We start from the raw sequence: 27959 nt of genomic DNA on the forward strand, positions 1-27959 counted from the left end.
TAATCTGAGATGGGCTGCCTGGAGACAGAACGCTTGATGTTATCAAAGCATGGCTTCTCCGAGTCAGTAATTGATACCTTAATACAGGCATAAAAGCCTGTCTCTAGGAAAATTTAACATAAGATATGGTGTAAATATCTTATTGTTATGAATCCAAGGGTTACTCATGGAGTAAAGTCTGGATTCCCAGGATATTATCTTTTCTCCAAGATGATTTTGAGAAAAGGGTTGTCAGCTAGTTCTTTAAAAGGACAGATTTCTACTCTGTCTATTCTTTTGCACAAGCGTCTGGCAGGTATTCTAGACGTTCAGGCATTTGGTCAGGCTTTGGTTAGAACCAAGCCTGTGGTTAAAAATGTTGCTCCGCCATGGAGCTTAAAGCTGGTTCTTAAGGTTCTTCAAGGAGTTCCATTTGAACCTTTTCATTCCATAGATATCAAACTTCTATCTTGGAAAGTTCCTTTTTGGTAGCTATTTCCTCGGCTCATAGAGTCTCCGAGTTATCTGCGTTGCATTGTGATTCTCCTTATCTGGTTCTCCGTACGGATAAGGTAGTCCTGTGTACCAACCTGGGTTTTTACCTAAGGTGGTATCTAACAAGAATATCACTCAAGAGATTGTTGTTCCATTCTTGTATCCTAATCCTTCTTCAAAGAAGGAACGTCTATTACACAATTTGGACGTGGTTCGTGTTTTAAAGTTTAACTTACAAGCTACTACAGATTTTCATCAAACATTCACCTTGTTTGTTGTCTATTCTGGACAGAGGAGAGGTCAAAGGACTTCAGCAACCTCTCTGTCTTTTTGGTTAAAAAGCATAATTCATTTAGCTTATGAGACTGCTGGACAGCAGCCTCCTGAAGGGATTACAGCTCATTCTACTAGAGCTGTGGTTTTCACTTGGGCCTTTTTTAAATGTGGCTTCTGTTGAACAGATTACAAGACGGAGTCTTGGTCTGCGTTTCATACTTTTTCAAATTTAACAAATTTGATACCTTGCTTCTTCGGAGGCTATTTTTGGGAGAAAGGGTTTTTTACAGGCAGTGGTAACTTCCGTTTAAGTACCTGCCTTGTCCCTCCCATCATCCGTGTACTTTAGCTTTGGTATTGGTATCCCATAAGTAATGGATGATCCGTGGACTGGATACACTTAACAAGAGAAAACATAATTTATGCTTACCTGATAAATTTATTTCTCTTGTAGTGTATCCAGTCCACGGCCCGCCCTGTCACTTTAAGGCAGGTAATTTTTCCATTAAACTACAGTCACCACTGCACCCTATGGTTTTCCTTTCTCTGCATGTTTTCGGTCGAATGACTGGTAATGGCAGTTAGGGGAGGAGCTATATAGCAGCTTTGCTGTGGGTGGACTCTTGCAACTTCCTGTTGGGAAGGAGAATATATCCCATAAGTAATGGATGATCCGTGGACTGGATACACTACAAGAGAAATAAATTTATCAGGTAAGCATAAATTATGTTTTTTTGTCTGTCCTTATGTGAATATATCTTAGCTATGGAGGATACTACATTAGAAGGTTCCGCTCCTTCTGTACTGATTAATAATTCCTGTTTATATTGTGAAGAGGCCGTGGTTTGCCCACCTGCTCAATTTTGTTCCACTGTTCTAAAGTCTAAGAAGGGAGACAAGCCTGCTAATACTCATAGCGCTATTAACCCCTCTTAGCCATCTACCTCTCAGAAATCCGTGTCCCTAAAGATTACTACCCTTTCTACACTACCCACTCCACATGCAGTTCCCCACGGCCAAACTAATCCTCCATCTGGAGGGGGCTTTTTTTCCGGCGGACTTTACTGTGCAGTTACAATCGGCACTGTCTGCGGCCCTGAGTGCCTTACCTCTCTCTAGCAAGCGTAAGAGCAAGGTTAAACATAGTTCTGGTGGCTCTGTCCAGATCATCTATCCCAAGGCACGTGCTTCTTGAGACCGTCCTGGGAGATTGTGACTACGGACGCAAGCCTTTCTGGCTGGGGAGCCGTTTGGGGTGCTAAGAAAACACAAGGGCTGTGGACTCAGGAGGCTTGACCCCTTCTGGGTTCCTCCCAGTTTATCAGATTTCAATCAGACAATATAACCTTGGTTGTCTACATCAACCATCAGGGGGGAACGAGAAGTCCCTTGGCAATGAGAAAAGTATCTCAGATACTAGAGTGGGCGAAGACTCAGATGTACTCTAAGTGATCCACATTCCGGGTGTGGACAACTGGGAAGCGGACTAATCATGGCATCCTTCCTTAATACCAAGCTACCCAGGTACGGGTCGAGAGATCCTCAGGCGGAACTGATAGATGCCCTATCAGTACCATGGAGGCTCAGACTTATATCTTTTTCCTCCATTACCGCTTCTCCCTCGTGTGGTGGCTTGCATCAAGCAGGAGCGAGCATCAGTGATTCTGATTGCTCCATCGTGGCCACGAAGGACATGGTTTAATGATCTAGTGGGGATGTCCTCATCTCCTCAGTGGAGGTTACCTTGTCTCAGAGATCTGCTGATACAGGGTTCCTTCGTTCATCAAAATCTAGATTCTCTGAGACTGACTGTGTGGAGATTGAATGCTTAGTCTTAGCCAATAGAGGGTTTTCTGAGAGTGTTATTGACACTCTGGTTCAAGCTCGTAAGCCAGTTTCTCGTCTTATCTACCATAAAGTGTGGAGGACTTGGGTTGCCAGAATTTTATCTTATCTCCAGGATGGACTGGAGAAGGGTTTATCTGCTAGTTCCCTGAAGGGACAGATATCAACCCTGATGGTGTTACTGCACAAGAGATTGGCTGAGCTTCCAGATGTGCAGACCTTTGTTAAGGCTCTGACTCTGGTTCTGTGTTGTACTGCTGCCTTGAAGTAAAGCCTTTGGAACTTCTTGCAATTTTGAGTGTCTGCCTGGTTTTTTTTTCAATATAGGATCAGACCTGTGTTTAGATCTAGGGCTCCGCCTTGGAGCCTCAATCTTTCTCTTAGTGTTTTGCAGCAGGCTCCGTTTGAGCCTATGCATTCTGTTGATATTAAATTGGCATCTTGGAAGGTTCTTTTTTTGTTGGCTATTGCCTCTGCACACAGAGTTTCTGAGATTTCTGCTTTGCAATGTGACCCCCCTTATCTTGTTTCCCACACTGATAAGGCAGCTTTACATACTAAATTAGGGTTCCTCCCTAAGGTTGTGTCGGATCGTAACATTAATCAAGAAATTGTTGTTCCTTCTTTGTGTCCTAATCCTTCTTAAGCAAAGGAACGCTTGCTTCACAATCTAGATGTGGTTTGTGCCTTGAAGTTCTATCTTCAGGCTACTAAGGAATTCAGACAATCTTCCTCTTTGTCATCTATACGGGGAAGCGTAAGGAGCAGAAGGCTACTACGACTTCCCTATCTTTCTGGTTGAGGAGTGTCATCCACTTAGCATATGAGACAGCGGGTTGACAGCCTCCTGAGAGGATAACGGCTCATTCCACTAGAGCAGTGGCTTCCTCCTGGGCTTTTAAAAACGAAGCCTCTATGGATCAGATTTGTAAGGAAGGAAAACATAATTTATGCTTACCAGATAAATTCCTTTCCTTCCTGGCAGGGAGAGTCCACAACCTCGCCCATAATTTATTTTTATTGGGCGGTTCCTTTTTTGTATTATATCTTCTAGCACCTTTATACGCTGATGTTTTTTCTACTTTTCCTTGTTCCCTTGGCAGAATGACTGGGGGATAGGGGAAGTGGGAGGAATATTTAAACCTTTGGCTGGGGTGTCTTTGCCTTCTCCTGGTGGCCAGGTGTTGTATTTCTCAACAGTAAGGAATTAAGTTGTGGACTTTCCTTGCCAGGAAGGAAAGGAATTTATCATCATGCATATCATTAGGGGTTAATTAAATTAGATCAGGAGACAGGTGTTCTGTTATAGTCCCCTACATCTTGTGTTGTAGCGACAAGATAAATACACTGTAAGAGGGTTCAATCCTTCATGAGCAGGAATTGACTAGGTGACATCACACACTACATAATGCATCCTGACATCTCCTATAGAGGATGAACAAGTGGAGTAGTGTGCAAGGTGGTTTGTTCTCCTCTTCCACACAAGTAAAGCAGACAACATATCTTAGACATTCTTTACACTAAATGGGGTTAAAGTTGGCTCTGGATTATGCTGTGTGGTATTTTATTTGTCCCTTGGACCAAAGAGGAGTTGTTAGTAAATGAACAATATATCAGCAGTAATCATCTTCCAGGAAAAAAATGTATACTAATGGAGAGATATGTAGGACACATGAAACTGGGTGATATACTGGTTATGTTTGTGCCTGAAACTTAAAAAAAACATAGGTATAACATTTAAGGCACCAAGATCTCAGTAAATATATACACTTGTGCAGGTTACAATGGCATATATTTAGCTAAAATATTGCTTATTGAAAGCATGTTTATATATAGGCTTTCAGGGTGATGTCTTAGAGGTCTGCATGGTCATGGGATTCTCAAGGTAACCCCACTCTTGTTCTATGGTTCCTTTAGCTCTTGTAGGGTGTGATTTTGTTCTGTTAATGGATAGACACACCTTAACCTACTTATTGGTTACTTTCTGCCCATCCTAGTACTTTTACTGTCATTGTACCATTTTTACTTTCTTTCTCATAATGGTTTTCTAATTATCATGTCTTATCCTGCAGCTCCCAAGTACCTCTTGTCTTTTTCTTTTCTTTTCTCAGAGAAATACAACTTTTTGGGCATCAGCATAGTTGGGCAAAGTAATGAGCGTGGAGATGGGGGTATTTACATTGGATCTATCATGAAAGGTGGAGCTGTAGCCGCAGATGGGAGGATTGAACCTGGAGATATGCTACTGCAGGTTTGTTGCAAAGATTAATTACTAAGGCTTGTGAGTGGGGATAATCGGTATTATTGTGGGATACATTAGGATTGGTGCATAGCAGAAGCTAGGGGTCAGCTCTAATTGTAGGGAAAGTAAGAGGCTACACTATAATTATAAGTCCAGTTTAATGTACTTTACATTTAAAGACCAATGTGTAATCTTCCCAGGTAAATGACATCAATTTTGAGAACATGAGTAATGATGATGCAGTGCGAGTCCTGAGAGAGATTGTGCACAAGCCAGGGTAAGTAAACATCATTATGTAGTAAGGACATATATAAGTGGTGGTCAGGGGGCTATGATGTATGAATCTGTTGTAAGGATTCTCACTTGTCATTATGTAATAATGTTGTTGTTTTGTTTTTTTACTAAAAGGAGCATATGGGAAACTTGATGCTAATCAACAGTCCAGTGAGGTTCATTATTTGAATCTGATTTATATGTAATCACTTAACCAAATTACATTCTTTATTGTGACATATTTTTTCATAGTGTAATAGTATAGGCTATATCATAGTTTACATTCCTACTAGTGTTGTGGCTGAACAAAACACCCATGTCCTTTCCATGAAAGGGAATTGTAAAATTCATATTGCTTACATATCCTTGTGCATACAGTTTATTTACTTAAAGGGACATGAAACCCAATTTTTTTTTCATGATTCAGATAGAGAATACAATTTTAAACAACTTTCCAATTTACTTCTATTATTTAATTTGCTTCCTTCTCTGGTTATCCTTTGCTGAAAGGTTTATCTAGATAAGCTCAGGAGCAGCATAGAACCTAGGTTCTAGCTGTTGATTGGTGGCTGAATATATATATTGATTGTGATTAAAGGGACAGTCAAGTCCAAAAAAAACTTTCATTTTTCAAATAGGACATGTAATTTTAAACAACTTTCCAATTTACTTTTATCAACAATTTTGCTGTGTTCTCTTGGTATTCTAGTTGAAAACAAACCTAGAAAGGGTCATTTGATAATTTCTAAGCCCTTGAAGGCCGCCTCCTTTTTATTTGCTTTTCACAGCAGGGGAGAGCTAGTACATGTCAGCCATATAGATAACATTGTGATAACGCCCGTGGCTAGTTGCAGACACTGCACTAATTGGCTAAAATGCAAGTCAATAGATAATAACTAAAAGTCATGTGATTAGGGGCGGTCAGAAGATGCTTAGATACAAGTTAGTCACAGAAGTAAAAAGTATATTAATATAACTGTGTTGGTTTTGCAAAACTGGGGAATGAGTAATAAAGGGATTATATATCTTTTTAAACAACAAAAATTCTGTTGTTGACTGTCCCTTTAACCCACCCATGAGTTAAGTTAGAAACCATTAATGCATTGCTGCTTCTTCAACAAATGATGCCAAGAGAATGAAACAAATTAGATAATAGAAGTAAATTAGAAAGTTGCTTAAGATTGTATTTCTCTTGTTAAGTGTATCTAGTCCACGGATCATCCATTACTTGTGGGATATTCTCCTTCCCAACAGGAAGTTGCAAGAGGATCACCCACAGCAGAGCTGCTATATAGCTCCTCCCCCAGCTGTCATATCCAGTCATTCTCTTGCAAGCCTCAACCAAGATGGAGGTCGTAAGAAGAGTGTGGTGTTTTATACTTAGTTTATTCAATCAAAAGTTAAGGGCCATGTCTGATACTGCGTCACAATATGCAGATCATGAGGATGGAGAGCTTCAGTCTGTGGGTGACATCTCTGATTCGGGGAAACCTGATTCAGAGATTTCTAATTTTAAATTTAAGCTTGAGAACCTCCGTGTGTTGCTTGGGGAGGTATTAGCTGCTCTGAATGACTGTAACTCAGTTGCAGTACCAGAGAAATTGTGTAGGCTGGATAAATACTATGCGGTACCGGTGTGTACTGATGTTTTTCCTATACCTAAAAGGCTTACAGAAATTATTAGCAAGGAGTGGGATAGACCAGGTGTGCCTTTTTCCCCACCTCCTATATTTAGAAAAATGTTTCCAATAGACGCCACTACACGGGACTTATGGCAGACGGTCCCTAAGGTGGAGGGAGCAGTTTCTACTTTAGCAAAGCGTACTACTATCCCGGTTGAGGACAGTTGTGCTTTTTCAGATCCAATGGATAAAAAATTGGAGGGTTACCTTAAGAAAATGTTTATTCAACAAGGTTTTATTTTACAGCCCCTTGCATGCATTGCGCCTGTCACGGCCGCGGCAGCATTCTGGTTTGAGGCCCTGGAAGAGGCCATCCATACAGCTCCATTGACTGAAATTATTGACAAGCTTAGAACACTTAAGCTATCTAACTCGTTTGTTTCTGATGCCATTGTTCATTTGACTAAACTAACGGCTAAGAATTCCGGATTCGCCATCCAAGCGCGTAGGGCGCTATGGCTTAAATCCTGGTCAGCTGACGTGACTTCGAAGTCTAAATTACTCAACATTCCTTTCAAGGGGCAGACCTTATTCGGCCCTGGTTTGAAGGAAATTATTGCTGACATTACTGGAGGTAAGGGTCACACCCTTCCTCAGGACAGGGCCAAAGCAAAGGCCAAACAGTCTAATTTTCGTGCCTTTCGAAATTTCAAGGCAGGTGCAGCATCAACTTCCTCCGCTTCAAAACAAGAGGGAACTTTTGCTCAATCTAAGCAGGCCTGGAAACCTAACCAGTCCTGGAACAAAGGCAAGCAGGCCAGAAAGCCTGCTGCTGCCTCTAAGACAGCATGAAGGAACGGCCCCCTATCCGGCAACGGATCTAGTAGGGGGCAGACTTTCTCTCTTCGCCCAGGCGTGGGCAAGAGATGTTCAGAATCCCTGGGCGTTGGAGATCATATCTCAGGGATATCTTCTGGACTTCAAAGCTTCCCCTCCACAAGGGTGATTTCATCTTTCAAGGCTATCTGCAAATCAGATAAAGAAAGAGGCATTCCTACGCTGTGTGCAAGACCTCCTAGTTATGGGAGTGATCCATCCAATTCCGCGGACGGAACAAGGACAGGGTTTTTATTCAAATCTGTTTGTGGTTCCCAAAAAAGAGGGAACCTTCAGACCAATTTTGGATCTAAAGATCTTAAACAAATTCCTCAGAGTTCCATCTTTCAAAATGGAAACTATTCGGACCATCCTACCCATGATCCAAGAAGGTCAGTACATGACCACAGTGGACTTAAAGGATGCCTACCTTCACATACCGATTCACAAAGATCATCATCGGTTTCTAAGGTTTGCCTTTCTAGACAGGCATTACCAATTTGTAGCTCTTCCCTTCGGGTTGGCTACAGCCCCGAGAATCTTTACAAAGGTTCTGGGCTCACTTCTGGCGGTTCTAAGACCGCGAGGCATAGCGGTGGCTCCGTATCTAGACGACATCCTGATACAGGCGTCAAGCTTTCAAGTTGCCAAGTCTCATACAGAGATAGTTCTGGCATTCCTGAGGTCGCACGGGTGGAAAGTGAACGAGGAAAAGAGTTCTCTATCCCCACTCACAAGAGTCTCCTTCTTAGGGACTCTTATAGATTCTGTAGAAATGAAAATTTACCTGACGGAGTCCAGGTTATCAAAACTTCTAAATGCTTGCCGTGTTCTTCACTCCATTCCGCGCCCTTCGGTAGCTCAGTGTATGGAGGTAATCGGCTTAATGGTAGCGGCAATGGACATAGTGCCATTTTCGCGCCTTCATCTCAGACCGCTGCAATTATGCATGCTGAGTCAGTGGAATGGGGATTACACAGATTTGTCCCCTCTGCTAAATCTGGATCAAGAGACCAGAGATTCTCTTCTCTGGTGGTTGTCTCAGGTACACCTGTCCAAGGGTATGACCTTTCGCAGGCCAGATTGGACAATTGTAACAACAGATGCCAGCCTTCTAGGTTGGGGTGCAGTCTGGAACTCCCTGAAGGCACAGGGATCGTGGACTCAGGAGGAGAAACTCCTTCCAATAAATATTCTGGAGTTAAGAGCGATATTCAATGCTCTTCTGGCTTGGCCTCAGTTAGCAACACTGAGGTTCATCAGATTTCAGTCGGACAACATCACGACTGTGGCTTACATCAACCATCAAGGGGGAACCACGAGTTCCCTAGCGATGTTAGAAGTCTCAAAAATAATTCGCTGGGCAGAGTACCACTCTTGCCACCTGTCAGCAATCCATATCCCAGGCGTGGAGAACTGGGAGGCGGATTTTCGAAGTCGTCAGGCTTTCCATCCGGGGCAGTGGGAACTCCATCCGGAGGTGTTTGCTCAATTGATTCATCGTTGGGGCAAACCAGAGTTGGATCTCATGGCGTCTCGCCAGAACGCCAAGCTTCCTTGTTACGGATCCAGGTCCAGGGACCCAGAAGCGACGCTGATAGATGCTCTAGCAGCGACTTGGTTCTTCAACCTGGCTTATGTGTTTCCACCGTTTCCTCTGCTCCCTCGACTGATTGCCAAAATCAAACAGGAGAGAGCATCGGTGATTCTGATAGCGCCTGCGTGGCCACGCAGGACTTGGTATGCAGACCTAGTGGATATGTCATCCTTTCCACCATGGACTCTGCCTCTAAGACATGACCTTCTGATACAAGGTCCTTTCAATCATCCAAATCTAATTTCTCTGAGACTGACTGCATGGAGATTGAACGCTTGATTCTATCAAAGCGTGGCTTCTCCGAGTCAGTCATTGATACTTTAATACAGGCACGAAAGCCTGTTACCTGGAAAATCTACCACAAGATATGGAGTAAATATCTTTATTGGTGTGAATCCAAGAATTACTCATGGAGTAAGGTTAGGATTCCTAGAATATTGTCCTTTCTCGAAGAGGGCTTGGACAAAGGATTATCAGCTAGTTCCTTAAAGGGACAGATTTCTGCTCTGTCTATTCCTTTGCACAAGCGTCTGGCAGAGGTTCCAGACGTCCAGGCATTTTGCCAGGCTTTGGTTAGAATTAAGCCTGTGTTTAAACCTGTTGCTCCCCCGTGGAGCTTAAACTTGGTTCTTAAGGTTCTTCAAGGAGTTCCGTTTGAACCCCTTCATTCCATTGATATTAAACTTTTATCTTGGAAAGTTCTGTTTTTGATGGCTATTTCCTCGGCTCGGAGAGTCTCTGAGCTATCTGCCTTACAATGTGATTCTCCTTATCTGATTTTTCATGCAGATAAGGTAGTTCTGCGTACCAAACCTGGGTTTTTACCTAAGGTGGTTTCTAACAAGAATATCAATCAAGAGATTGTTGTTCCATCATTGTGTCCTAATCCTTCTTCAAAGAAGGAACGTCTCTTACATAATCTGGACGTAGTCCGTGCCTTGAAGTTTTACTTACAAGCTACTAAGGATTTTCGTCAAACATCTTCCCTGTTTGTCGTTTACTCTGGACAGAGGAGAGGTCAAAAAGCTTTGGCAACCTCTCTTTCCTTTTGGCTTCGGAGCGTAATACGCCTAGCCTATGAGACTGCTGGACAGCAGCCCCCTGAAAGGATTACAACTCATTCTACTAGAGCTGTGGCTTCCACCTGGGCCTTTAAAGATGAGGCCTCTGTTGAACAGATTTGCAAGGCCGAGACTTGGTCTTCGTTTCACACCTTTTCCAAATGTTACAAATTTGATACTTTTGCTTCTTCGGAGGCTGTTTTTGGGAGAAAGGTTCTTCAGGCAGTGGTCCCTTCCGCTTAATCCTTCCTTGTCCCTCCCATCATCCGTGTACTTTAGCTTTGGTATTGGTATCCCACAAGTAATGGATGATCCGTGGACTGGATACACTTAACAAGAGAAAACATAATTTATGCTTACCTGATAAATTTATTTCTCTTGTAGTGTGTCCAGTCCACGGCCCGCCCTGTCCCTTTAAGGCAGGTCTAAATTTTAATTAAACTACAGTCACCACTGCACCCTATGGTTTCTCCTTTCTCTGTTTGTTTTCGGTCGAATGACTGGATATGACAGCTGGGGGAGGAGCTATATAGCAGCTCTGCTGTGGGTGATCCTCTTGCAACTTCCTGTTGGGAAGGAGAATATCCCACAAGTAATGGATGATCCGTGGACTGGATACACTACAAGAGAAATACATTTATCAGGTAAGCATAAATTATGTTTTTCTTTTTGAATCATGAGAGAAAAAAAATTGGGTTTCATGTCCTTTTAAGTGTATTGCAGTCAGAACGAGTTTCTCTAGAGCAGTGTTTCTCAACTCCAGTCCTCAAGTACCCCTAACAGGCCAGATTTTCATAATATCTAAGCTAGAGCACAAGTGATCAGTAACCATGGTTACTAAGTTCTCTTGCTTCCACCGGTTATTTCACCTATGCTTTAGTTTAGATATCATGAAAATCTATCCTGTTAGGGGTACTTGAGAATTGGAGTTGAGAAACACTGCTATAGAGAAACAAATTAATTCTATTATTTTTGGAAATGGTTTGTATTGTGTGAAGGGTATAGCATGGTATTGCAAATAGAGTGGGAATCACTTCTGGGTTAGTGGTAAATCTCTCTTGTCTAGTGTAATAATCTGTTTGTTCTTTTACTCCCAAACAGACCCATCACTTTAACTGTTGCCAAGTGCTGGGATCCCTCCCCTCGTGGATGTTTCACATTGCCCAGAAGTAAGTTTGGAATTAGTGCAGAATGAGACATTAGAAGTGTAAAATAGGATTTTTCTGGAGGGATAAAATGTCTCTCTTCTAAGTCTGTGCATAATGTGAAATAAAAAAAACTTAAAATGCTTCTATGTTACACCTAGCATTGCTTTTCTCTGTGTGCTTACATAGAAAGATAGATTTTTAATGGCAGATAGAATCCATAAGTATCTTCTAGTTTGTCCATATTTGAAATTTGAATTGTAAGCTTTTTTTCAGATTAACGTTATGTATATCCCAGAAATTCTTGAATTTTCTTAATGTTTTTGTCTCTACCACCCGTATGTGTCTATTATATGAATCAACCACCCCTTCTGTAAAGATTTGCTTGCACAAATTATTCCTGAACCTGCAACCCTTGATTCTATTATTGCTCTTTGCTTGTAAGTTTTTTTTTTTTACTTTGTGCCATTTTAGTAGCTCTTCTATGAAACATTTCTAGTTTGTTTATATAGCCCTGGAAACACTGTCTCCAGAATTGTATACACTTTTTAAAGGGATAAGAAAGTCAAAATTAACCTTTCATGATTCAGATAAAGCATTTAATTTTAAGACACTTTGAAATTCACTTCAATTTTCAAATGTCCTTTGTTCTCTTAGTATCCCTTGTTGGAAAAAGAATATGCATATATCTTAAACTAGTGGGAGCTAGCTGCTGATTGGTGCCTGCACACATTTATCTCTTGTGATTGGCTAACTAGATGTGTTCAGCTAGCTGCCAGTGTTCTTTCTGCAAAGGATAAAAAAATAAAGCAAATCTGATAAAAGAAGTAAATTAGAAAGTTGTTTAAAATTGTATGTTTTATCTAAATCACAAAATAAAATGTTGTGGTTTTCTGTCACTTTAATAGGTAATCTATTACAAAGTGGCATAATAACCTCACTTTTTCTGTTCCTAATATCTCTTCCAATGCATCCAATTATCCTACTAGCTTACTTGTCTAAATAAGTCTAATTTTGTTACTCTCATAGTGCTACTAAGTATAATAATAAATGCATTTTTAAGCTAAATGCACATTTTTCATTAATTTGATCTACCACTTTTGGAATGTCAGCTTTGTTACCACATATTTTTCACTTTCTGTTATAATATTTCTTTTATATGATGGGGAGAGTCCACAAGCCTTGACGTGTGGGATTGAATTCCCGCCACTAGGAGGCGGAAACAACCCCAAACAACAAGAACTTTTAGCCTCTTACTCCATTTTTTTATTTATTAGGGGTTCTCATACCTATGTTAGACCCATTACTCCTTGAATGTGTTCCTTCAAGATAATGGGGTACAGGAGTACTAATTTATGAGCACAGTATTTCCATATGGTATATGAGTCGCCATCAGGGGGTGACAGAGGTGACTCCTGTCAGGGGCCCAATGGGCCAGGGGGCCCCCATGAGGCAAGACAGTGTTATTACAAGGAGTAAAGTATTAGCATTTGAGAGGATTTCTGAGTGTTCACTAAACCACTATGCACAGTGTGAGACAGACTTGGCACTTTGTTTGTACAGTGTGTGCCTGAGTCAGACGGCAGATCACTTTCATTTGCAGAGGAGGTAGGACTTACTTAGCAAATGTTTTTTATTTCTTTGTGCAATTTTGGATTGTAACTTTAGTGTGGTAGCAGTTGTATGGTGGGGCCAGGGGTCCATAAAAACACATTTTTTAGCAGCAGTGTATTTATGATTATTTGACAATGCTGTAGAAATTCTATATTTAAAACCATGCATAAATGTTTCCTCTTTAATACCCAAATGATAGGTGCACTTTTGGCAGATATGCATTTTATATATATATATATATATATATATATATATATATATATATATATATATATATATATATATATATATATATTACAGTTTACTGCCCCTTTATGCAAGGACTTTCCAGATGATTTTTACATCTGCATAACATGTTATACTCTCAGACTGATTGCTCAGTGTTTGAAATGAGACAGGTTAACTTAAAACTGTTTACACTACAGCTGAATTCATTTTGAAATTCATACCAACAAGCCTACATCCTGCATTTAACCAGATCTAATGGTATGAGTACTACAGCTTATGGTTCCACCAAGACCATATAGAGTACAGCATTTTCAAAATCCATAAGTACAGCTGACAGATGGGAACATTTGTACACTATATTTGAAGTGGTGCTCATGGTTGGGGAAAATGGGGAAAAATCAAACAAACATATGTCAACCTTTTAAAAGTACTTTTCTTCATCTAGCCATCTACCCAGATCATTAATGTACAATTTTGAATTCACAGAATTATTTTTGTTTGCACATTTAAAAATATGATTCTTTAAAAAGTGATCTCTTAATTTCTGCATTTTTTTTTATCATGCATGTCACACACTGTTGATTTAGGGGATGCAAGGTGCATAAATGTTTCCTCCTGTGAGTGTTTCTGTGGGTGTCTGTGTTTTTTTTTTTTTTTGTTTGTTTTTAAATACTGTTTTTATTGAGGAACAGAGAAAATTAGCATGGGTGTCTGTGTGTATGTCTTTGTGCTTTGATTTGTGTCTCTAGGAGTATGTATGTATTTTTTTTCTGTGGGTCTCTCTGTGAGGGTGGGTGTGTATGTCTTTGTGCATTTTCTGTGGTTGTCTGTGAGGGTGTGTGCATATTTCTTTGAGATTTTTCTATGGGTGTCTCTGTGAGGGTGTGTGTATATTTGTCTTTGTGTATTTTCTCTGGATGCCTCTGTGAGGGTGGGTGTGTATGTCTGTGTTTTCTGTCGATGTCTCTGTGAGGGTGTGTGCGTGTATGTATGTATGTCTGTGTTTTCTGAGGATGTCTCTGTGAGGGTGTGTGTTTTCTGTGGGTGTCTCTGTGAGGGTGTGTGTATGTATGTCTTTCTGTGTTTTATGTGGTTGTCTCTCTGTGTGTGCTCTCTGTGTGTGTATGTCTTTGTGTGTTTTATGTGGGTGTCTCTGTGTGTGTGTGTCTATGTCTTTGTGTGTTTTCTGAGGCTGTCTCTGTCTGTGTTTCCTTGGGTGTATGTGCAAGTTTGAGTGTGTGTGTGTGTCTATTGTCTGTTCCTTTTTAGGACATTTTGACCTTACTACTGATTATTCACATTTTGACCTTACTACTGATTATTCACATCTTTCTACAGACTTTGAGACTAATGAGACCTTTCCGGAAGTTACCAATTTACCATTTAACCTTTAAATTATTGTTTAGGCAGTTATTGTTCAGGGCCCTTCCTTTCAGCCACTGCATGCTGTTGTCATCATTTAGTTGTCATCTTCCTTTACAAAAAGATAATCAGAACTCCATATTTTGTATTCTAAATCTCCTTTTCTTTTTTAAGACACAATGAATCCACGGATCATCTTAATTACTAATGGGATATTCACCTCCTGGTCAGCAGGAGGAGGCAAAGAGCACTACAGCAGAGCTGTTAAATAGCTCCTCCCTTCCCTCCCACTCCAGTCATTCTCTTTGCCTACGTTAGTGATAGGAAGAGGTAAAGTGAGGTGTTAGAAAAGATTCTTCAATCAAGAGTTTATTATTTTTAAAGTAGTGCCAGAGAGTGCTACTTTGTCCTAGGGAGTAGCCGTATCCCATATCAGTCTCTACAGTAGAGCTTTTTGGTGGCTTTAAAGCAGTGGGAACTTGTGGGACATAATTCTCACTGCGCCTCCCATGTATTTGCTGCCCTGTATGCCTTAGTCTGAGGAAAAGGATTACTCAGCATGCCTTTTTTTCCACAGGTCAATGGAAGGGAGAGGACCTCTAAAACCTGGGGTCTGCCTTGCTGTCAGGCAGAGGATGAGGTAAGTGCTAACTTTTTGTCTAGGGATAGAAAGAAGATCTCAGAAAAAAGTTTAAGCACAGTATTATTTTATTCAAAGCCTCATTACCAATAAGGAACAGATTCTCCTATGATGTTAGGGGGCACTATGACAGTTTTGGCTTACAAGCCTTCATTAAAGTTGATAGATTCTCCTACTGCGTTAGCAGAGGGTAGGCAGACTTAGACGCAGGCACTGGGGCTGAAAGAGACATGTACCTCATCTCCCGGCGGTTTTTTCATAACATAATTTTAACCGACTGGGAGAGTACATTTTAACTATTACAGGCTTGGGTGCTGCTGCATGAACACTAGATCAGGCTCAGTGCGTAGGTTTTTTTTAATGTTAACACTTATGAACTTCGCAATTATCTGTAAAACTTGTAATGGTGGCAGAGGGTTATTGATACACCCACGATGGGCGGTACTTAGGTGGCGCCTTTTTTAGTTGCGCAGCTGTTCCTTTTCTTCTGGTTTTCGGAACGGGCTGTTTATTTTTAAGGTGTTGGCGCTTAGAGCAGCGCTTCTGTTACAGCCGTTTAGTTCATGTCGGTGCTTAGAGCAGTGCTTCTGTTACAGTTGTTGTAGTTTATGTCGGCGTTTAGAGCAACGCTTCTGTTACAGTTGTTTAATTTATGTCGGCATTTAGAGCAGCGCTTCTGTTACAGTTGTTTTGGTCAAGGTGTTGGCGTTAGTGATAGGAAGAGGTAAAGTGAGGTGTTAGAAAAGATTCTTCAATCAAGAGTTTATTATTTTTAAAGTAGTGCCAGAGAGTGCTACTTTGTCCTAGGGAGTAGCCGTATCCCATATCAGTCTCTACAGTAGAGCTTTTTGGTGGCTTTAAAGCAGTGGGAACTTGTGGGACATAATTCTCACTGCGCCTCCCATGTATTTGCTGCCCTGTATGCCTTAGTCTGAGGAAAAGGATTACTCAGCATGCCTTTTTTTTCCACAGGTCAATGGAAGGGAGAGGACCTCTAAAACCTGGGGTCTGCCTTGCTGTCAGGCAGAGGATGAGGTAAGTGCTAACTTTTTGTCTAGGGATAGAAAGAAGATCTCAGAAAAAAGTTTAAGCACAGTATTATTTTATTCAAAGCCTCATTACCAATAAGGAACAGATTCTCCTATGATGTTAGGGGGCACTATGACAGTTTTGGTTTACAAGCCTTCATTAAAGTTGATAGATTCTCCTACTGCGTTAGCAGAGGGTAGGCAGACTTAGACGCAGTCACTGGGGCTGAAAGAGACATGTACCTCATCTCCCGGCGTTTTTTTTATAACATAATTTTAACCGACTGGGAGAGTACATATTAACTATTACGGGCTTGGGTGCTGCTGCATGAACACTAGATCAGGCTCAGTGCGTAGGTTTTTTTTAATGTTAACACTTATGAACTTCGCAATTATCTGTAAAACTTGTAATGGTGGCAGAGGGTTATTGATACACCCACGATGGGCGGTACTTAGGTGGCGCCTTTTTTAGTTGCGCAGCTGTTCCTTTTCTTCTGGTTTTCGGAACGGGCTGTTTATTTTTAAGGTGTTGGCGCTTAGAGCAGCGCTTCTGTTACAGCCGTTTAGTTCATGTCGGTGCTTAGAGCAGTGCTTCTGTTACAGTTGTTGTAGTTTATGTCGGCGTTTAGAGCAACGCTTCTGTTACAGTTGTTTAATTTATGTCGGCATTTAGAGCAGCGCTTCTGTTACAGTTGTTTTGGTCAAGGTGTTGGCGCTTAGAGCAGTGCTTCTGTAACAGCAAAATCTTCTACGGATGGGCTGACGGGCACCTCAGCTGCGTTAAGCTGAGGTGTAGAGAGGGTTTGCTGAGGCAGCAATCTTGAGTGACAACGGACTTATGTACCGATACACCCCTGCTTACCTTTGAACAAAAAACTTAAACTAAACTTAATGAGACAGTAGAATCTGTTCTGTGAGCTACTAAATCATCTCTGCTCACCCACATACGAAAGTTTCTCTTTAACATTTAAAGAGACAGTAACGGTCAATTATGTGTTCTCTTTTATTATAAAGTTCAGATTATTTGATTAATCATTTTGTCTCTGTTCACTATGTTGTTAAATGAACTGAAATAAAGGAATTACCCTTTCAAATTTAAAGAGACAGTAACGGTTTTTCTATTTTAAATTAAAAACCTTTTATTTGATTAGTCATCTGTTCTCTGTTCACTATGTTGTGAGAAATTTTTCAAGAGGAATAAAATATTTTCTCGCAAATGTACAAAAAAAATTGTAGCCCACACATGCAGTGCCCTGCGCTTCCTCACAAACTTCACCTAGTTATTCTCCAGCCATAGCTTCCATACGATACTTTTAAGCAATATCTGTTGTATTGTCTGTTTTTTCCAATACTGTAGGGAAATCACTTGAGGACAAATTGCTAATACAGTAGTATATATTCTGAAATTTCCTCCCTGGAGCATGAAGAGGAGGTAGTATATAAGGGGAAAGCTCAGACTCTGTCTGTGTAATTCCTTTGTCTGATACTGAAGTGTTTTCCTTCAGTTAAGCTTGAGCACCTCCATTGGTTATTTTAGGAGGTTTGAGCTACCCTGGACCAAGCCGATTTGGCGTAGTCAATTCTATTAATTCCAGCAATCTTTATAAGGATGATTGGAAGGATAGGGAGAAACTGGGCATCCCCTTTTCTCCAGATTTAGCGGACTCTTTCACAATGGGACCCAGGAAGGGTGTGTATGTCAGAGTTACAACTACCTGCGGTTTGCATTACTTTGTCACCGGTGCAGTGGCATAATGGTTGATGTGTTGTCTTTTCTATCAGGACAGACACTCCTCTCGAAGAAATCCAGAATAGGGTTGAAGTGATTAAGTTAGCAAACGCTGATCTGTCAGATGCTCCACTTCAAGGTTTTTAAACTGGGAGCTACGATTTCAGGCTTTGCCATAAGGCCAGCTGAACGTTCAGACTGCTTCATCTTAGTATACATTTTTGGTGATTCCCTACAAGGGGAAGACCTTGTTTAGTGCTCTGAATTAGTATAAGGTTAGAGCAGCAACTTAAGACTTTAAGACTTTGACAACTCAAGTTTGATTCCCATTACGGGGAAATACATTTAAAGAACTTCTCTGATATTACGTGAGGTAAGGGTAATTCCTTCCCTCAGAATTTGAAAAGCAGTTGTCAGTGTAGTTCACTTCCTTTCGATTTTTCAAAGGAAGTTGTTCAACTTTTCTTCCAAGCAGGAGTTGTCCAACTTTTACTGTTGACTCTGTTAATCTTGGAATCTGGAGATCCTGCTGATGAATCTCAGTCAGCATGACAGGTCTGTCCACAATCCGGGAGGATTCTGTATCCCTGGGATACAATATAGCATTCAGGAATTTTTCACCCAGGGGCAGGTCTTTGTTTTCAAGATTATCTGCAGTAGAAGAAAGGTGTTCTTACTCTGCGTAGGAGATCTCTCTGACTTGGGAGTGATAGTTCCTGTTCGGTCTCAGGGACAGGGTCTGGGATTTTATTCCAACTTGTTTGTTGTTCCCAAATAAGAGGGAACCTTCAGACCTATTTTAGATCTCAAGGGTCTAAACAAATTTTTCGGAGTACTTTACTCAGATGGAAGCTATTCATTCCATTCTTCCGTTGTTCCAAGGGGGTCAATTTATGACAAACATGCAGTTAAAGGACACATATCTGTATGTTCTCGTTCACAGAGATCATCACAAGTTCCTGGTTTACCTTCCTGGACAGACTCTTCCGCTTTGTGGCTCTTCCCTCCGGTCTTGCCACAGCTTCCAGGATTTTATCAAGGGTTCTGGGATCACTGTTAACGATGCTTCGGTTAAGGGGCATCGCATTGGCGCCCTATCTGGACGACATCCTAGTCCAGGCGCCATCCTTACATCAAGCAAGATCTCACACGGACACAGTATTATCCTTCCTGTGGATTCACAAGTGGAACGTGAATTTAGGAAAGAGTTCCTTAGTTCCAATTGCAAATGTAACTTTCTCCTGTTAAGTGTAGTCAGTCCACGGGTCATCCATTACTTATGGGATTATATCTCCTCCCTAACAGGAAGTGCAAGAGGATCACCCAAGCAGAGCTGCTATATAGCTCCTCCCCTCTACGTCATACCCAGTCATTCTCTTGCACCTAACTAATAGATAGGACGTGTGAGAGGACTGTGGTTATTAAAATTAGTTTTTATATCTTCAATCAAAAGTTTGTTATTTTAAACAGCACCGGAGTGTGTTGTTTTTTCTCAGGCAGCATTAGAAGAAGAATCTACCTGAGTTTGTGTATGATCTTAGCGGTCGTAACTAAGATCCATTTGTTGTTCTCGGCCATTCTGAGGAGTGAGGTAACTTCAGAACAGGGGACAGCGGGCAGGGTTCACCTGCAAGGAGGTATGTTGCAGTATATTATTTTCTAAGGAATGGAATTGACTGAGAAAATACTGCTAATACCCATATAATGTAAGTGCAGCCTTAAATGCAGTAGTAGCGACTGGTATCAGGCTGATATGTATGTATGTTTACACTGAGGTATTTCTGGGGAATGGAACTTCACTAAGAAAATACTGTATACATTGAACTTATATTTGAGCCCCCACTGCAGTGAAAGCGACTAGCAGCAGGCTTATTAATATCATTTCATAATTTTATTTTTAAAACGTTTACTGGCATGTTAATCGTTTTTCTCTGAGGTACTTGGTGATAAAACTTTTTGGGCATATTTTTCCACATGGCTGTCGTTTATTTATGAATAAAATCAGTTTACTAAGCTTCCCCACTGTTATAATATGAGTGGGAGGGGCCTATTTTGGCGCTTTATTGCGCAGTAAGAATTCAGTCACAGTCTTCCTATTTCTTCCTCCATGATCCAGGACGTCTCTACAGAGCCCAGGGGTCTCCAAAACTAGTTTTGAGGGAGGTAATCACTCACAGCAGACCTGTGAGACTGTGCTTTTGACTGTGTTAAAACGTTTATATTCTGTTATCCGTTTTTTGGGTATTAAGGGGTTAATCATCCATTTGCTGGTGGGTGCAATCCTTTGCTAACTTAATGCATTTACTGTGAAAATTTGGTTGCTATAACAAATTTGGTTCATTGTTATTTCAACTGTGACAGTTTATTTGTGCTTCTTAAAGGCACAGTAACGTTTTTTATATTGCTTGAAAATTTATTTCAAAAGTATTTTCCAAGCTTGCTAGTTTCATTTGCTAGTTTGTTAAACATGTCTGACACAGAGGAAACTCTTTGTGCAATATGTGTAAAGGCCAATGTGGAGCCCAATAGAAATTTGTGTACTAATTGCATTGATGCTACTTTAAATAAAAGCCAATCTGTACATGTGAAGAAAATTTCACCAGACAACGAGGGGGAAGTTATGCCGACTAACTCTCCTCACGTGTCAGTACCTTCGTCTCCCGCTCAGGAGGTGCGTGATATTGTTGCGCCAAGTACAGGGCGGCCCATACAAATCACTTTGCAAGACATGGCTAATGTTTTGACTGAAGTATTATCTAAATTGCCAGAATTTAGGGGTAAACGCGACCACTCTGGGGTGAGAACAGAGTGCGCTGAAAATATTAGAGCCATGTCTGATACTGCGTCACAATTTGCAGAACATGAGGACGGAGAGCTTCATTCTGTGGGTGACGGATCTGATCCAAGTAAACTGGATTCAGACATTTCAAATTTTAAATTTAAGCTTGAGAACCTCCGTGTATTGCTAGGGGAGGTATTAGCGGCTCTGAATGATTGTAACACGGTTGCAATTCCAGAGAAATTATGTAGGCTGGATAGATACTATGCGGTACCGGTGTGTACTGATGTATTTCCTATACCTAAGAGGCTTACAGAAATTATTAACAAGGAGTGGGATAGACCCGGTGTGCCTTTTTCACCCCCTCCTATATTTAGAAAAATGTTTCCAATAGACGCCACCACACAGGATTTATGGCAGACGGTCCCTAAGGTGGAGGGAGCAGTTTCTACTCTGGCTAAGCGCACCACTATCCCGGTGGAGGATAGCTGTGCTTTTTCAGATCCAATGGATAAAAAGTTAGAGGGTTACCTTAAGAAAATGTTTGTTCAACAAGGTTTTATATTACAACCCCTTGCATGCATTGCGCCTGTCACGGCTGCGGCGGCATTCTGGTTTGAGTCTCTGGAAGAGACCATTAGCTCAGCTACATTGGATGAGATTACAGACAAGCTTAGAGTCCTTAAGCTAGCTAATTCATTTATTTCCGATGCCGTAGTACACTTAATTAAACTTACGGCTAAGAATTCCGGATTCGCCATTCAAGCGCGCAGAGCGCTGTGGCTTAAATCCTGGTCAGCCGATGTGACTTCTAAATCTAAATTGCTTAACATACCTTTCAAAGGGCAGACATTATTCGGGCCCGGTTTGAAAGAAATTATCGCTGACATTACTGGAGGTAAGGGCCATGCCCTGCCTCAAGACAGAGCCAAACCAAGGGCTAGACAGTCTAATTTTCGTGCCTTTTGTAACTTCAAGGCAGGAGCAGCATCAACTTCCTCCGCTCCAAAACAGGAATGAACTGTTGCTCGCTACAGACAGGGCTGGAAACCTAACCAGTCCTGGAACAAGGGCAAGCAGGCCAGAAAACCTGCTGCTGCCCCTAAGACAGCATGAAGTGAGGGCCCCCGATCCGGAAACGGATCTAGTGGGGGGCAGACTTTCTCTCTTTGCCCAGGCTTGGGCAAGAGATGTCCAGGATCCCTGGGCGTTAGAGATCATATCTCAGGGATATCTTCTGGACTTCAAAGCTTCTCCTCCAAAAGGGAGATTTCATCTTTCAAGGTTGTCAGCAAACCAGATAAAGAGAGAAGCGTTTCTACGCTGTGTACAAGACCTTTTACTAATGGGAGTGATCCATCCAGTTCCGCGGTCGGAACACGGACAAGGGTTTTACTCAAATCTGTTTGTGGTTCCCAAAAAAGAGGGAACCTTCAGACCAATTTTGGACTTAAAAATCCTAAACAAATTCCTAAGAGTTCCATCGTTCAAAATGGAAACTATTCGGACAATCTTACCTATGATCCAAAGGGGTCAATACATGACCACAGTGGATTTAAAGGATGCCTACCTTCACAAGGATCATTATCGGTACCTAAGGTTTGCCTTCCTAAACAGGCATTACCAGTTTGTAGCTCTTCCCTTCGGGTTAGCCACGGCTCCAAGAATCTTTACAAAGGTTCTGGGCTCTCTTCTGGCGGTACTAAGACCGCAAGGAATTTCGGTAGCTCCGTACCTAGACGACATTCTGATACAAGCGTCAAGTTTCCAGACTGCCAAGTCTCATACAGAGTTGGTTCTGGCATTTCTAAGGTCGCATGGGTGGAAGTGAACGTAGAAAAGAGTTCTCTATTGCCACTCACAAGAGTTCCCTTCTTGGGGACTCTTATAGATTCTGTAGAAATGAAAATTTACCTGACAGAAGACAGGTTAACAAAACTTCTAAATGCTTGCCGTGTCCTTCATTCCATTCAACACCCGTCAGTGGCTCAATGCATGGAGGTAATCGGCTTAATGGTAGCGGCAATGGACATAGTACCTTTTGCACGCCTGCATCTCAGACCACTATAATTGTGCATGCTAAGTCAGTGGAATGGGGATTACTCAGATTTGTCCCCTATGCTGAATCTGGATCAAGAGACCAGAGATTCTCTTCTATGGTGGCTTTCTCGGCCACATCTGTCCAGGGGGATGCCCTTCAGCAGGCCAGATTGGACAATTGTAAAAACAGATGCCAGCCTACTAGGTTGGGGCGCTGTCTGGAATTCCCTGAAGGCTCAGGGATCATGGACTCAGGAGGAGAGTCTCCTTCCAATAAACATTCTGGAATTAAGAGCAATTTTCAATGCTCTTCTGGCTTGGCCTCAGCTAGCAATTCTGAGGTTCATCAGGTTCCAGTCGGACATAATCACGACTGTGGCTTACATCAACCAACAAGGAGTTCCCTAGCGATGATGGAAGTCTCAAAGATAATTCGCTGGGCAGAGTCTCACTCTTGCCACCTGTCAGCGATCCACATCCCAGGCGTGGAGAACTGGGAGGCGGATTTCCTAAGTCGCCAGACTTTTCATCCGGGGGAGTGGGAACTTCACCCGGAGGTATTTGCACAACTGCTTCGGCGTTGGGGCAAACCAGATCTGGATCTCATGGCGTCTTGCCAGAACGCCAAGCTTCCTTGTTACGGATCAAGGTCCAGGGACCCGGGAGCGGTTCTGATAGATGCTCTGACAGCACCTTGGGTCTTCAACATGGCTTATGTGTTTCCACCCTTCCCGATACTTCCTCGACTGATTGCCAGGATCAAACAGGAGAGAGCATCGGTGATTCTAATAGCGCCTGCGTGGCCACGCAGGACCTGGTATGCAGATCTAGTGGACATGTCGTCCTGTCCACCATGGTCTCTGCCTCTGAGACAGGACCTTCTGGTTCAGGGTCCTTTCATACATCCAAATCTAATTTCTCTGAGGCTGACTGCATGGAGATTGAACGCTTGATTCTATCAAAGCGTGGATTCTCGGAGTCAGTGATTGATACTTTAATACAAGCTAGGAAACCTGTTACCAGGAAAATTTACCATAAAATATGGCGTAAATACTTACATTGGTGCGATTCCAAGAGTTACTCATGGAGTAAGGTTAGGATTCCTAGGATATTGTCTTTTCTACAAGAAGGCTTAGAAAAGGGTTTATCTGCTAGTTCGTTAAAGGGACAGATCTCAGCTCTGTCCATTCTTTTACACAAGCGTCTGTCAGAAGTTCCAGACGTTCAGGCTTTTTGTCAGGCTTTGGCCAGGATTAAGCCTGTGTTTAAAACTGTTGCTCCGCCATGGAGCTTAAACTTAGTTCTTAACGTTTTACAGGGTGTTCCGTTTGAACCTCTTCATTCCATTGATATCAAGCTGTTATCTTGGAAAGTTCTGTTCTTAATGGCTATTTCATCGGCTCGAAGAGTCTCTGAGTTATCAGCCTTACATTGTGATTCTCCTTATCTGATTTTTCATTCAGACAAGGTAGTTCTGCGTACTAAATCTGGGTTCTTACCTAAGGTAGTCACTAACAAGAATATCAATCAAGAGATTGTTGTTCCTTCATTGTGCCCTAATCCTTCCTCAAAGAAAGAACGACTTCTGCACAATCTGGACGTCGTCCGTGCCCTGAAATTCTATTTACAGGCAACTAAAGATTTTCGACAAACTTCTTCCCTGTTTGTCGTTTATTCTGGACAGAGGAGAGGTCAAAAGGCTTCAGCTACCTCTCTCTCTTTCTGGCTTCGTAGCATAATACGTTTGGCCTATGAGACTGCTGGACAGCAGCCTCCTGAAAGAATTACAGCTCATTCTACCAGAGCTGTGCCTTCCACTTGGGCCTTTAAAAATGAGGCCTCTGTTGAACAGATTTGCAAGGCTGCAACTTGGTCTTCACTTCACACCTTTTCAAAATTTTACAAATTTGACACTTTTGCTTCTTCGGAGGCTGTTTTTGGGAGAAAGGTTCTTCAGGCAGTGGTTCCTTCCGTGTAAAGGTCCTGCCTGTCCCTCCCGTCATCCGTGTACTTTAAGCTTTGGTATTGGTATCCCATAAGTAATGGATGACCCGTGGACTGACTACACTTAACAGGAGAAAACATAATTTATGCTTACCTGATAAATTCCTTTCTCCTGTAGTGTAGTCAGTCCACTGCCCGCCCTGTTTTTACGGCAGGTCTAAATTTTAAATTAAACTCCAGTCACCACTGCACCCTATAGTTTCTCCTTTCTCGTTTGGTTTCGGTCGAATGACTGGGTATGACGTAGAGGGGAGGAGCTATATAGCAGCTCTGCTTGGGTGATCCTCTTGCACTTCCTGTTAGGGAGGAGATATAATCCCATAAGTAATGGATGACCCGTGGACTGACTACACTACAGGAGAAAGGAATTTATCAGGTAAGCATAAATTATGTTTTCTTAGGAATCATAATAGACTCCCTGTCTATGAAGATTTTTCTGACTGTCGTCAGTAAACTAAAGATTATCAATGCTTGTCTAGTCCTTCAGTCCTCTTCTCGGCCATCAGTGGCCCAGTGCATGGAGTTAATCGGGCTGATGGTGGCGACAATGGACATCATCCTATTTGCTCGCTTCCATTTCAAACTTCTACAGTTTAGCATACTCAGACAATGGAACGGAGATTATGTGGTCTTGTCTCCTCGATTACGACTTGAGCAGGAGACAAGGAATTCCCTACTATGGTGGTTGTTTCTGGATCATTTCTCTGAGGGAATCTGCTTTCGCAGACCATCTTAGGTGATTGTGGCAACAGATGCCAGGCTTCTAGGGGGGGAGTGTTCTGGGGCTCTCTAAGGGCTCAAGGATCATGGACTCGATCGGAGTCTGTTCTACCCATAAACATTCTGGAACTGAGAGCGATCTACAATGCTCTTCTGGCCTGGCCCCAGTTAGCCTCGGTACAGTTTTTCAGGTTCCAGTTGGAACATAACATCAGTGGCTTACTTCAATCCTCAGGGAGGAACAAGGAAGTGTTCTCCAGCCTGATTTTCAAGTGGGGTCAGCCGAAATTAGATCTTATGGCATCGCGACAAAATGCCAAGCTCACGAGATACGGATCTAGGTCCAGAGACCCCCAGGTGGAACTGATAGATGCTCTTCTTCCTCGAGTAATTGCTTGAATCAAATAGGAAAGGGCCTCAGTGATCTTCATAGCACCGACCTGGCCTTGCAGGATTTGGAATGCAGATATGGTGGAGATGACATCTCTACCACCCTGGAGACTTCCGTTGAGGAAAGTTCTTCGGATTCAGGGGTCCTTCCTTCACCCAAATCTAGTTTCTCTGAAGGAACGTTTACTTTTATTCAAATGGGGATTTTCTGACTCGGTCATAGAGACCATGATTCAGGCTCGTAAGCCTGTAACTAGAAGGATTTACCGTAAGATTTGGTGTAAATATCTCTACTGGTGTGAATCCAAGGGCTACCCATGGAGTAGAGTTAGGATTCTTAGAATTTTGTCTTTTTTCCAAGAAGGTTTGGAGAAAAGGTTTGATGAGTTCCCTAAAGGGACAAATCTTGGCATTATCTATTTTGTTACAGAAATGTCTGGTGGCTGTTCCAGATGTACAATCATTCTGTCAGGCCTTGGTCAGGATCAGGCCTGTGTTCAAACCATTTGCTCCTCCATGGAGTCTTTAATTCTCAAAGATTTTTAAGGGGCTCCGTTTGAGTCTATGCATTTCTTAGATATTAAGTTGTTATCTTGGAAAGTTTTATTTCTTGTTACTATTTCTTCTGCTCGGAGAGTGTCATTGCTCTCGGCATTACAGTATGAGTCACCTTACCTTATTTTCCATTCAGATAAGGTAGTTTTACGTACTATATTAGGATTTCTTCCTAAGGTTGTTTCTGATCGGAACATTATTCAGGAGATTGTTGTTCCTTTCTTGTGTTCTAATCCTTCTTCACTGAAGGAAAGACTTCTGCAGAATTTGGACGTGGTCCGTGCTTTAAAGTTTTACCTGCAGGTGACTTAGGATTTTCGTCAATCTTCTTCTTTGTTTGTGGTTTTCTCAGGAAAACGTAAGGGACAGAAAGCTATGGCTACTTCTCGTTCTTTTTGGCTGAAGAGTATCGTTTTGCATATGAGACTGCTGGACAGCAGCCTCCCGAGAGAGTTACGGCTCATTCCACGAGGGCTGTTGCTTCCTCATGGGCATTCAAAAAGGAAGCTTCTGTGGAACAGATTTGCAAGGCTGCAACTTGGTCTTCTCTTCACACTTTTTCAAGATTTTACAAATTTGACACTTTTGCCTCGGCTCAGGCCGTTTTTAGGGTTCTTCAAGCAGTGGTGCCTTTCGTTTCGGTTACCTGTCTTGTCCCTCCAGTATCATCTGTGTACTCTAGCTTGGGTATTGAATCCCATTAGTAATTAAGATGATCCGTGGACTTAAAAAAGAAAATAAAATTTATGCTTACCTGATAAATTTATTTCTTTTTTGACACGATGAGTCCACGGCCCGCCCTGTTATTTTAGACAGGTTGTAGGTTATTGTAAACTTCAGACACCTCTGCACCTTGGCTTTTCCTTTCTTTTCCTAACTTCGGTCGAATGACTGGAGTGGGAGGGAAGGGAGGAGCTATTTAACAGCTCTGCTGTGGTGCTCTTTGCCTCCTCCTGCTGACCAGGAGTTGAATATCCCATTAGTAATTAAGATGATCCGTGGACTCATCGTGTCAAAAAAGAAATACATTTATCGGGTAAGCATAAATTTTCTTTTTTTTTACAAAACTATAGTTTACTTCATTACTTGTCAGGTCAATGTAAACAAGTGCTGAGTGTCTGTTTGGGTGTCTGAGTGTGTTTCTTTGCGTGTCTTATAGAGTGTCTATATGTGAATCCTTATGTGTGAGTGAGTGAGTGTGTGTGTGTGTGTGTTTCAGTGTATGAGTGTGTTTGTATGTTACTACCTTTGTAACATTTCCAAGTTTAAATAGACACTTAAGAATAAAGTGCATATACGTTTTAGTCACTTGGTTAAAAATTGCACATGTCAAAGGAGGGGGGGAGGCCCTGATCAATGGTTAAGTCAGGGGCCCCAAAATTTCTAGTGGCGGCCCTGGGTATATTAGCCATAACTCCCCTCCCCTGTGTGATCATCAGTACTTCTTTCCTATATCCTC

General features: G+C 41.9%; 1 protein-coding gene across 4 annotated transcripts in view; it reads left to right on the plus strand.

Moving 5' to 3' along the window:
* Positions 1–27959, plus strand: part of DVL3 (dishevelled segment polarity protein 3) — a 569022-nt gene that overhangs the window by 447677 nt on the left and 93386 nt on the right. For all 4 annotated transcript variants that reach the window (XM_053710326.1, XM_053710324.1, XM_053710325.1 and 1 more), the window contains 3 exons: positions 4707–4846; positions 5038–5114; positions 11368–11435. In XM_053710326.1, coding sequence (XP_053566301.1) covers positions 4707–4846; positions 5038–5114; positions 11368–11435 — 285 coding nt within the window. The remainder of the gene's footprint in view (positions 1–4706; positions 4847–5037; positions 5115–11367; positions 11436–27959) is intronic.

The sequence above is a fragment of the Bombina bombina genome, chromosome 4 (genome assembly GCF_027579735.1).
Source record: "Bombina bombina isolate aBomBom1 chromosome 4, aBomBom1.pri, whole genome shotgun sequence".
Lineage (NCBI taxonomy): Eukaryota > Metazoa > Chordata > Amphibia > Anura > Bombinatoridae > Bombina > Bombina bombina.